Consider the following 12,677-nt stretch of genomic DNA (forward strand, 5'->3'; position numbering starts at 1 on the left):
AGACAAAAGAGTTTAGTATAAAAATGTCATTTCTGCCTGCACTATCATAAGTAGCATTATAAAAATTCACCAAGCCCACAAGGACATTTCCTCCAGATAAAGCTAAGCCCATTACACCTGTATGCTGTGCTTCAATTCTACGTACTGCACATGGTATTAGTATGGAGACAAAAATTACAAGACCCCCCTTCGGTCTGCCCCTTAATGATGGCAAAGCTGGCACATAAAAGGCCTTGTAGCCTTCCAGAAAAAGGTTACAACCCACCTCCCAAGTTTCTTGTAAACAGATGATCGGGAATTGCTTAATGTAGGTCACCAAATTTACATCACACATTTTGGCCGCAAGACCAGCAATATTCCAAGAAACAGCATGACATCCTGGCTTAATGGCCACCGGGTTATCTGAATTTGTATTTGTAAGTTCACCTGTAGCCACAGTGCCCTGAACCGCAGGTGCCACCCGTCAATCACACAGCTCAAGCCCGGATAACGCTTCATACCTGTTCTGTGTGATTTAATTCCAGCCATGTCGATAATGCCCAACACTGGTACTCCTGTTATAAACATCATTGGGTCCACCTGACCCACAAGGATTAGTGAGGTTATAGAAAAGTTGGGTGTCTTGAACGGGAGTATATGGTTCAAACACCTGCCTGGTTAAGCTCTGTTGTGGTGTAGGTTTACACAGATGTGCATAGAAATAACCCAGGGGGCGTACACAAATACTATCCACATTATATACCAGTGAAGAAGCTCTCAAAAGAACGGTTGCCACATGCTGAGGGTGTTTGAAATTGATAACTATACAGTCTCCAGAACCAGACTTTTTAGAAGGTCCCACCCAGTTTACGCGTCTTACTGCCATTATCTGGTCAGAGTATGAGATGGGAAACCACAATTTTTATTAAGCCATGCCACTGTCTTATTTTTCAGGGAAGTGTGGGATTCATCATAAGGAGATGCAGGATGGGTGCCGCAGGGAGGAACATTAGTCAGTACTGCCACAAATGGAGCACAATCAGGTGGTAAATTTAAATAACGGTTATACCTCGGGGGTCTAGGGACTCTACTGCTTTGGGGGATTATAGATGGTTGTGACTGCGGGGCAGTTGCCACAGGGGCATCCAATGTGTTAGGTCTTTCAGGCCCTGTGGGCGCTGGTACAACAGTATTCCCCCTCCCCTTATTCCGTGTGTCATTAACTTCAACAGTTTCTCTCCCCTTTCCCCCACAGTGAACAGTCCGACCAGATGTTGCTAACTTCTGTGACGATAACAGACCACCCAGCCTTGTTACTTCCTTTGCTAAATTATCAATCTTGTTGGTTAAAGGTTTAATAAGCTCTTCTTTTTTTTGCTGTTAAAGAAACTTCAAGATTTTTTATAAGTGAAGCAAGTAAATCAGAGTTTAAATTAACCCCATTACCATTAGTGCCTGTAAATACAAAGGGGGTTATTACAGCAGGACTATTAGTTGCTTTACCATCCATTTTTTTAGCCTTAGAGTTATTGTGTTTTCCATTATCTTTTTGAGATACTGTTCTACAAGTTCTCAGGGGCCTAGTTTCAGGTTGGGTCTCATTCAGTACACCAGTATCATCGTTTAGCTACACCAGTGGGTCAGAATAAACCTCAACACTCACTGTGATGGGCACTAGAGGGTCACTAGAGATAGCATCACTCGTATTAACTTCGGTATCTTGGGATGGAGTAATAGGGGATTTTTCTAATAAATCCCCTGTCACAGGACCCTTCCCTAAGGATGCACGTCTATCATTATTAATCTGGTTCACTTTCCTAACCAGGAAATTGTCCAGAGAAGCGGGGCCTACCATCACCTTATCAGTTTTGGATTTAGACATCATGAGCAATAGTGCTATAAACTTACACACAAGTACCCTCAAGTCTACACACTCACAAGAAAACAAATCAATAAAAATAAAAGGGTCTTACGTGCACTCAGCACGTTAATAGTCCGAATGAGGCGATGCAAAGTCCCTGGCCCAGTCCAGTCTCCTCAGGCCTCTGAGGGCCACAGAGGGCCCGCCCTTGTCCCGGGCTTCTCCCGGGCGCGCCCGCGCGCGTCCCGCGGGCCGAGGGGGCGTACTCTCCTTTATGCGCCTCCGGGCGCTTCCGTACTGCGAGTGCGGCGGCGGCGTCCTTACCGCAAAGGGGCTGCTGAGGGATGTAGTTTCTAGTGCCCCCCGGCGGAGCCAAGCCCGGCCAGGAGCACCCACAGCAAGAGACCAAATGGCGGAGCCAAGCCCGGCCAAAAACAAACAACGGAGCAGAGCCCGGCCGTGGGTAGCAACAGGTAATCAGTTACGCCTCCCACCGGACTTCAGAGGCGTACTCTCCTTTATGCGCCTCCGGGCGCTTCCGTACTGAGAGTGCGGCGGCGGCGTCCTTGCCGCAAAGGGGCTGCTGGGGGATGTAGTTTCTAGTGCCCCCCAGCGGAGCCAAGCCCGGCCAGGAGCACCCACAGCAAGAGTCCTGCAATGGCGGAGCCAAGCCCGGCCAGGAGCACCCACAGCAAGAGACCAAATGGCGGAGCCAAGCCCGGCCAAAAACAAACAACGGAGCAGAGCCCAGCCGTGGGCAGCAACAGGTAATCAGTTACGCCTCCCACCGGACTTCAGAGGCGTACTCTCCTTTATGCGCCTCCGGGCACTTCCGTACTGCGAGTGCGGCGCCGGCATCCTTGTGCAAAGGGGCTGCTGGGGGATGTAGTTTCTAGTGCCCCCCGGCGGAGCCAAGCCCGGCCAGGAGCACCCACAGCAAGAGTCCTGCAATGGCGGAGCCAAGCCCGGCCAGGAGCACCCACAGCAAGAGACCAAATGGCGGAGCCAAGCCCGGCCAAAAACAAACAACGGAGCAGAGCCCGGCCGTGGGCAGCAACAGGTAATCAGTTACGCCTTCCACCGGACTTCAGAGGCGTACTCTCCTTTATGCGCCTCCGGGCGCTTCCGTACTGCGAGTGCGGCGGCGGCATCCTTGCCGCAAAGGGGCTGCTGGGGGATGTAGTTTCTAGTGCCCCCCGGCGGAGCCAAGCCCGGCCAGGAGCACCCACAGCAAGAGTCCTGCAATGGCGGAGCCAAGCCCGGCCAGGAGCACCCACAGCAAGAGACCAAATGGCGGAGCCAAGCCCGGCCAAAAACAAACAACGGAGCAGAGCCCGGCCGTGGGCAGCAACAGGTAATCAGTTACGCCACGCAGATGGCACTAGTTTCACTGCCCCAATAAAGTGCAGGATGAAAGCGGGCATTAGGAGTAGTAAAGTAGGACAATATCCGATTCAGGGCCCAAAGTTGGGCCTGGTGTTACCTGGAGGGGCAGGAGGATTTATATGCAAGGGTATGGGAGAGGCGTGTTGAACTGGTCCATGCACATCAATCACAGTGGTACTCCTCTAAGGAGGAGCTTTGCAAGGTTAGCACTGGGACATCTAGAGCAACTAAGATCTTGCCTACCAATTTGCTCTGTTGACCCATGAAAGCCCTCTTTCAGGTGCTAAAAACTTAGATTCAGAAGTCTAGAGATACAATAGTAAATTACAATCAGCCGTCCTCAAGGAAGGATTGTCAAAACGAATACATCTTTAACAAAAACACTCTTCATTAACATTGGTTCTTGGTTGCACTGTTAAACCATTGTTTTCTCTTCTAGTTGTCACACTATTTTCCTTACTGCCACCACCATGGCTGGTGATGGAGGTAGTTTACAAGTTATTGGGCACTCCTTTATATGACCCCTACATTCCGGTGCCTTCGGGCAGATATTCAATGTGGATTTTTAAGAAACATGGGGAGAAGCATTTCCACATCTCATATCTTGTTTATTTTTAGAGAGCAACAGAAGCACAAGCCGAGATAAGAGATTCAGCCTCCAGTGTGTGTAGTTGTTCACAATGATGTCATTCTTATGAAGATCAAACTGGTCCAATTTTCGTGATAGCTGCTGTGCATGCATGCATGGCCATTTTGGAAAATGCTGTGTGCACACATGGGCAGCCATCTAGGAATGATTCTAATGTATTAAAAAACGATAAGCTACTGACAGTAGCATCTGGCACACACAGTTAGGGAGCTTGAGGAGGGGCAAAGTGGTGCCTGGATGGTATTTAAATAAAAACTGTAGGAGCAGAAGAGGCAGACGAAGGGGTAGAAAAAAGGAAACTGAGGGAAAGAAAATATTCCCACTTATGCAATAATGCACGCCCTTGACGTCAGCAGTGGGAGGATGCTTCGGAAGTTCTTCCCGCTACTCTCTGAGGAACATAGGAGAACGACAGTTCAGGCCCTTATTGGATCCAGATTAGATTACTCGAACATCTTATATCTTGGTCTCCCGGAGTACCTTTTACAACGCCTGCAGGTGGCCCAGAATGCTGCCGCGCGAGCCATCTTTGGCCTCCACAGGCGGGCCAGTGCCTCTAGCCTATTGCAAGCTTTACATTGGCTTCCTATCCGGAAACGGATAGTATTCAAGGCTATGACGTTGGCCCACAAAGCTCTGCATGCCGGGGGAGCTCAATACTTGCAAAGGAGGCTGGCTTTTTACCACCCGGCACGATCCTTGAGATCGGAGTCTCTTTTCTTTGCTGTGGTGCCCCGAATAAAAATAGCCTGTATTGGTGGACGTTCGTTCAGGCTGTTAGCTCGGCAGCTGTGGAACTCCCTTCCTTTGACCCTGCGCTCTACTCCTAATCTGCTTGCGTTCAGGAAAGGCTTAAAGACTTGGCTCTTTACTTGTTAGAGACTTCCTGCTCTGTTCGAATCTTGTACTTTTGTTTCTTTTCTTCACTGTTATGTTTTGCTTGTCCCTTCTTAGGTCATGTAGTGCAAAGCGCCGGGACACTCCTCGGAGTAGCCGTGCGCTATAAAAGACCTATTTAACATTTAACATAACATAACAGGATACAATTCATTAAATCGAAATACAATCCGACCAAAATGCTCTTTCGGCAATACAAACACAAAAGGGAGAAAAACTATGGAATCAGGAGAAGTGAAACTAAGACACCGTCACAAATTCAAGCATAAATACACAGCTATTCCCCTTGGACTGTTGCATCGAATTATAAGAAAGGGGCACACCCATAGCCCACTGCAAGTCTATGTTGGATGCAACAGTTGCCTATGAGGAAGACCTAAATAGCATGTAGCAGTTTAGATAGGCTTTGAAAAATCTTAAAAATATGGCTCAGACGCTGAAAAACAGTAAGTTTCGTAACACTAACAATCCATTTAATAATCCAAAAAAGTGTAGTCTTTAATGCATGTTGTATATCGATCTTGGTCTATAAATATCCTTTAAAAGAAATAGATTTAATAGCAATTGACGCAGTGTTCTATTTTGATGATCAAAAGGTAGTACATGTATAACAAATTAAGTGCCTTCTACCTAGTGAAGCAGGCCCAGCAGAGCACCATATTGTGCACTTGTGATAACTTGGACTGTGTTGCCATGAGAACCATTTATTTCTCCATGGATGGGCAAGTCCAGGGGTGAAATGAAAAGGGTGAGGGATGGGGGGACATCACCTGAGATGATCATCAGGAAGTAGCTCTGGCAGGAGGCCGCCTGCGGCAGGTACTGTACAATGTTCCAGTTGTTCTCCAATGAATCTTCAACCTCATCTCCAGTTTCTTCCCCATCCGAAGCAACAGCCTCCTCTTCATCTTCGCTGCCTTCATCCTCCCCCTGAACCTTTGCAGGTCCTTTCTGTTGTAAGTAAACAAAACAGCTTACAGTATCAAACTAAGAACCATCCTATCAATTGGCTATTCCTCAGCCTGCCTTATCCTTCCCTACCGCTCCTGCCCTAAACAGGCAGTTCAAACTTTCAAAGCACTATTCAGTTTCACATCAACATTCAAAATCTTGATATTTACTAACCTTCACAATAGACCACAATATACAAACCACTACCTTGGAACTGAGCTAAGAGTCCTCTTTCCTAGGATACTCAATAAAAAGTTTGACCTTGCTCATGGTATCTTTATCTAATTGGGATTCAAAGTTTTCCCAGAGTCACCCTCTCCAATTTGAGACTAAATATACACCTACTCCAAGTCTCAACTGCAGCCCCATTGTAGATAGTCGCATCTCTAACAGTGTGAATGAAGCACAGCATGGATTATCACCTTTCCCAAGTGAGCTTTCACCTCACCATAATCCTGTTCAGCCAATCCCAGTCCCAAACATCCACCTGTACCACTTAGTCACTCTTGCTCCCAAATGAATCAAATAACCCACTTTACAAACCAGAGTCCTAATACACAATGTAGTAATTACGCTATCTCATCCTGACTGAATAAGTCATACCATGATATACCTTAACTAAAATCCTCAAGTCCATTCTGCCAACCACTTGCGCGTGGCCCGAACTACGCCTGTCACTATGCCTCTCTGTAGTGATCTCTCTCCAACCACAACCATATGGGCACTTTTCCATTTTCGTGTTGCTTCATTGGTAGTACCACCCTCCATTCATAGGATGGAGGGTGAGGCGCCACGGCCAGGGTGACTGACTCCGGAATCTGGGGATCACGGTTCGATCCCCGGGGCCGGCAGCAGATTAGCCCAGCACCATGTGACTCTTGGCAATAGCTTGCTTAATCTTCCCGACGGCCCCCAGCGCCTAGAGACCCTAACGGGTGATGGTTTGCGCTTTACAAATGTGGATTATTATTATTATTCGTAGTGCTACATCCTCAGCATATATTGCTATAGTTCAGTTCTATGTGGACTCCTACAACTTCGTGTGATTTCTTACTGTGTTATGCTAAACTTTAGGGAACTCAGTTTGGTGTATCGCTCAAGATGTCTGTCCAAGGAGGCAACTTTTAAGGGAATCAAAAACAAAAAAAATGTAGTGGCCGAAAGGAGTAGGAGCCTTTGATGTTCCATACATCAGGTTAAATTATTTGGTCTCGGCTGGCCAGGACCTTCTCCCCTAGAAGGATGGCCTCCATTCATTCTTTCATAGCTTTACACACGCCGCATGCCCACAACAGCATACTTTATCTTTCATCTCTATGGAGCCTTTTATTGTTGCACTTTTATCCACACTCTGCCATTTAGCTAGTCTCTCACCTCTCCATAGAGGACGTCTGAGGGGATCTTTCCTTTAATTCCCCCATAGTTCGCTGGGTCCATCCAAAGCAAGAATTCCCAGCACCGTGAGAGGGAGATAGTAAGCGAGTGGAATATCTCTCGGGAGTGAATACTGGGAACAATGGAAAACACAACCATAATTAGTGACTCAAGAAATACACTTTGCTCATGTAAAGCAGACAAGCACAGGTGTGCTCACCCCAGACTCCACTAACCTCTTTGTGATGTACTCCACGTAGGCTATGGCATCTTCAATTCTTCGCTTTTTCGTACAAAGGATGATCCTGTTAAAGTTAGCGTATATTACAGAGGAACCAAGACGCTTAAACTCTGCCACCAGCCTAAAGGAGAACAAACATAAAAGAAAAGAGTAAGTGAGCAGGACAAGAAAAGATAGAACAACTGAGATGAGAGTACAAAAAAACAAGCAACAGCAATTCGGTAGGTGTGGCTTATGACAAAAGTGCTTCTTCAGTCACTTGTGACTACATCTAAACGTGGCAGCCATCTAGGAAGAGTAAAATAATGGTACACTGGGGGCAATACTATTGAACACCGCTTTATAAGCAGTAACCATATGGGATGTGGTATGCTGTAGATGAAATGTAAAATGAGAAGCCTGGTAGCACTGTCTGAGGAGCTTCAAGGCGTGACAAAAAATATTAAACATAAACAAGGAAAGAACTTAAAGGGGTGCTATAAACAGGGCCGGACTGGCCGTTGTGGGCACCGGGCATTTCCCCGGTTGTCCGCCAGGGTGGGGGCTGGTTTTGGGCCTCTGGGGGGACGTTTTTGTTACAGGACCATTTTTGCAATATCGGCCCCTGTAACAATCGGCCGAAAACGGCCCTGGAAAACAGCTCGGCCGCACCCCCAACCCCCTAGGGGGGCCAGCCGAATACTTTTCCAGGGCCGGTTTTGGTTTCCAGTCCGGCCCTGGCTACAAAAGGAGAACATGGAAAAATCAAAGGACCTGCCAGCCAATGCTTAACTTCAGACAGCTCTGCCCATGTGTAAGGCACAGAGCTGGCACTCACAGGACTATAGAGCCAATGGCGGAAATGGGTTAACTCACTGCACGTACAATAAATAGTCATGGGTGGAAAATGAAAGTGTATGACAAATGGTTAAAGTTGGTGATCCATAGCATTCTATGTAAGGATATGTACTATACAGTATAACCTTAGGGGAAGCGAACTGGCTTCTACCGTTCCTCTCTCTTCATCTTGATTTTGATCATATGTATTATACAGACAATTACAAAAATTATACAAAATTATAGCTGGCAACACAATACACAAACCCTCCTAAGAGAATCTAGAAAAGATTATGATGGTACAAATCATCAGGGTTGATAGAAGGGGGTAACCAACACCAAAATCTATCTACCACAGTTATCTGTGTTATCCCAAGTCAGGGCTCAAAAAAAATCAAAAAATTGTTACTACACCTGCAGGTCTAGTAACTTTAAAAAATCTACTCGACCTAACTGTAATGCACTTGACCTATGCGAGCAAATGTGGCAAGTTAACAAGAATTAAATGCATTTTTATTGTGCATTCACTTTGTGAGGAATAAAGATACATTTAAATCTTGCTATCTTGTCACATTTTCTCTGCTTTCAGAAAAAGAGGTCAACAGTCAGTTTGTGCTTCTATTCGCCAGAAAGGCTGAGTAGGACCTAAGAATAGCTCGCGCTAATTAAATCTGGCTTGCACATGCGAGCGGGTGAGTGGATTTTTTGAGCCCTGCATGTAACAAAATACGCGTCTGCAACCTTTAACACTGCTTTACTATGGTTGTAACAATAAAGCAAGGCCTACAGTCTGTCTCGTAACTTTTCTTAACACATCAGACTTATGATAGTGGATATAAAATTTCTTGCTGAACCGAAAAATCAGCCTTATAGCCTTTTTCATTGGCTTATCACCATAAATAATTCAGACCAAAAAACTACCATCAGCCATACAGTCTAAAATAATCAGGGCTCGATAAATCCACTCGCCCGCTCACATTTGCAAGGGAGAATTGATAAGGACGAGCTATTTTTAGGTCCTACTCGCCCTTTCTAGCGAGTAGTAAGACAAGCCAACTTTTGTCCTCTGTCTTTGAAAACGAAGTAAAAGTGACAAGATAACAAGATTTAAATGCATTTTTATTGCTTACAAAGGGAATGAGCAATAAAGATGCCTTTAAATCTTGTAATCTTGTCACTTTTGCTCCGTTTTCAGAGACGGAGGTCAACAAGTTTGCAATTAGGTCGAGGGGATTTTCCAAGTTACTAGACCTGCAGGACTAGTACCATTTTTCAGATTTTTCGAGCCCTGATAATGCATTATAAATAATGCTGGCATGAAATTATTCTGTGCCAGAACGCAACGTGGGGTCCCTTTAGGGATTATTTATTGCTCCAACCCCCCTCAACATTTAAATGGAATCGTTTGGTTTAATAATGGGAATCTCTGGCATAATTCTACAAATACAGTACAATCTAATAACCTGATGATAAATGACTGTACCTAAACACATCAAACAGTCACGCCATCACCTTAAGAACCTAACTCTAACAACTTCAAGACTGGAGGAAAGAACTTTCTGCTCTTCAACTAAAAAAAAAACCAATCCTAATTTCCATCTCTTCTGCAAAAATGGTGGATCTGTCTCTTTTGAACCTACCCAACCTCAATGGCTTCTCCGCTGCTATTAGTCAAATTACTGAGATTAACCACGGACCCTACTCTTCAATTTATCCAACAGATTAACAAAACAAGACAGCAGTGCAGGTGCATGTCATACCCAGATTAGACTTCAGGGACACCATACTAGGTCTTACCACAACCACAGACTATCATTGGCACTTTATGTCACTATTTTTACTTAAACCTTTAAAAATTCAGATTGCCATTTCCCTTAATAAATTTTTGTGATTTGAATGTCCTTTTTTGAAATTTTACTCTATTTTCCTAATTTGGTTTGAGATTTCTATTGTTTTGGATTTTTTTTTAATTACAGTTTGGTACTACATAAATAGCTTTACACATTCCTCTAAGTTAAGCCTGCCTGCTCTGTGCCATAGCTACCAGGGGATTGAGCTCAGGTTAATTTACTGACTATTAAGGCTCACCCTGACAAGGGTTGCAATTCTTTGAAGCAGGCAGTTGCCAACCCTAAATAACTATATAGATATAGATATCAAAATGATAATATTTTAAAATTGAGGACTTCAGCAACTGAGTAGATGGGTAGGCTAAGTAAACAGGCGAGTAAAGGGGATGCTGTACTTATGCAGACAACTCCATTTTTAAGCCGTTTAAAAAATATCTTATGCATCAAATTACTAAAAACCTATAAACCCTCTCACATTTTTAGCCTTCTGGTTTCATATCTGCATTAACATCTCAATGCTTGTTTAATTGTGTCTTTTAAGGAAAAGCTTTAAATTCAATAGCTCCTAATCCATCAACATAGCATTCAGGTGTGCCACCCTTTTGTCAAACAAGGGATGTAAGCGCTCTACTTGCTCATTAGAACTCAGTGGTGAAGCTGCATTTGCTCGCTAGGGAGTAAACTTGACCGGCAGCTGTAGATGTTGAAGGTACATGTTTCAGTCCACATGTCATATCTTTCTTATCTAAGTTAGTAAAACATTCTTTCAGGACTCATAGAAATGGAGTTAAAGAAATGTCAAAGTAAAGATGTAAAAAATTAATTTCCAGCTTTTCTCCTGATTTAACGGGGAGGAGGGAAGAACTAGATTACAAGTCATGGGAGCATCTTTGATAATCATCAACATTAGAATTAAAAAAAGAAAGCTCATCCTAACTGTGAGACTTGGCCCTTTCTCCAAAAAATTTCGCCTTTTTATTTCCCTTTTAAATCAGAATGCCCTCATGGTAACAACAATGTATAGGCCTTGTGTAGTGAGGAAAGCCCTGTGTACTGTGAAACTGATGTTAAGATGCAGGTGTCTTATACCCCTAACATGGCTGCCACTGACCGCTGCTGCTGCAGCGGGGTTTAGTGGGCACATTCTAGTGGCTAGGGCCTGGCTGGAACCCTCCATACAATGTATCACCTTAGCCTGCCAGCCTGCCCACAGGTAGAATGGTGGAACCTCCTGGAAGCCTCTGGAACCTTCTGGAAGAGGTGAGGTGACACCAACTGCCACTACCAACTGTCAACTGGCAGTATATAAGGAAAGGGAGGGAGACTTTCCTGGCAGAGTGACTGAGGGGAGACCTGGGGGAGGAACCTACGCAGGAGTTTAGGCAGAGGGGCCTAGTCAGGGACTATGATACTGGAAGTGACAGGGCTTAGAGTGCTGCCTTACAAGTATTGAGGACTCCTGTAAATCCCCCCCTGACCTAGCCCAGCGGAAGGGAACCCCCAGGGACCACTTGAAGGGATTGGCTGAGGAGAATTTTATAGACAGCCAGCAACTTAAGGGGACGTTGCGGGACACTACCACATTTACTGGGAGGATGGACTCCTCTACAGTGAACCCACGGTACCCTTACCTGGTTCATCAAGGGCCTTGGTAGTCCCGCAACGGTACCGAGCCTTTCTGCTGGAATTGGCTCATGCAATACCCTTGGCAGGACACTTAGGCCAGGACAAGACCTTTGCACGGCTTGTCCCCCACTTTTACTGGCCTCAGATGAAAGTGGCGTCTAACACCTACTGTTGAACATGTGTATCCTGCCAAGCCAGTGGGAAGACAGGGGTGAAGCTGAAAGCTCCCCTGGAACCACTTCCTGTCGTTAGCACCCCCTTTGAAAGGGTGGGCATCAACATTGTAGGGCCATTGGATCCACCAACAACAGCTGGTCACAGGTTTATCCTGGTTCTGGTGTATCATGCCACACGGTACCCAGAGGCAATTCCTCCGAGGACCGCTACTGCACCTGTAGTGGCTAGGGCCCTAATGGGGATCTTTACCCGAGTGGGTTTCCCCAAAGAAGTTGTGTCCGACAGGGGGACCAACTTTATGTCAGCATATATGCGGGCAATGTGGAAGGAGTGTGGAGTGACCTACCGGTTCACCACTCCCTATCACCCCCAGTCCAATGGACTGGTAGAAAGGTTCAACAAGACCTTGAAGGGCATGATCAGAAGTCTGCCTGAAAGCCTGCGGAGGAAGTGGGACGTCCTCCTACCCTGTTTGCTATTTTCCTACAGGGAAGTGCCACAGAAGGGAGTGGGCTTCAGCCCCTTTGAGCTTCTGTATGGGCACCCTGTACGCGGTCCTCTCAGCCTGGTGAAGGATGGATGGGAAAAGTCTCCCAGGAAACCCTCCCAGGATGTGGTGAGCTATATGCTGGCCTTCCGGAGCCAAATGGCGAAGTTGTGGAAGCAAGCTTCTGACAACTTGGAGGCCAGCCAGGCAGTAATGAAGGAGTGGTATGACCACAACGCTCACCCGGTGGAGTTGGAGCCTGGCCAGAAAGTGTGGGTGATGGAGCCTGGAGAGCTAAGTGGCCTCCAGGATCGCTGGTGGAGAAGAACCTACCTGGTGGACCTTAAAACCCCACGACAGCCCCTACGGGTGCTTCATGCCAA

General features: G+C 46.0%; 1 protein-coding gene across 1 annotated transcript in view; it reads right to left on the reverse strand.

The window, feature by feature from the left end:
* POLE (DNA polymerase epsilon, catalytic subunit) overlaps positions 1 to 12,677 on the reverse strand; it is a 300,678-nt gene that overhangs the window by 22,498 nt on the left and 265,503 nt on the right. The window contains exons 41-43 of the mRNA XM_086943189.1: positions 7,334 to 7,459; positions 7,098 to 7,230; positions 5,543 to 5,723 (exon numbers count right to left, since the gene is read on the reverse strand). Of these exons, the coding sequence (XP_086799315.1) occupies positions 5,543 to 5,723; positions 7,098 to 7,230; positions 7,334 to 7,459 (440 nt within the window). The remainder of the gene's footprint in view (positions 1 to 5,542; positions 5,724 to 7,097; positions 7,231 to 7,333; positions 7,460 to 12,677) is intronic.

This window comes from Lissotriton vulgaris, chromosome 11 (assembly GCF_964263255.1).
Source record: "Lissotriton vulgaris chromosome 11, aLisVul1.2, whole genome shotgun sequence".
In the NCBI taxonomy this organism is placed as follows: domain Eukaryota; kingdom Metazoa; phylum Chordata; class Amphibia; order Caudata; family Salamandridae; genus Lissotriton; species Lissotriton vulgaris.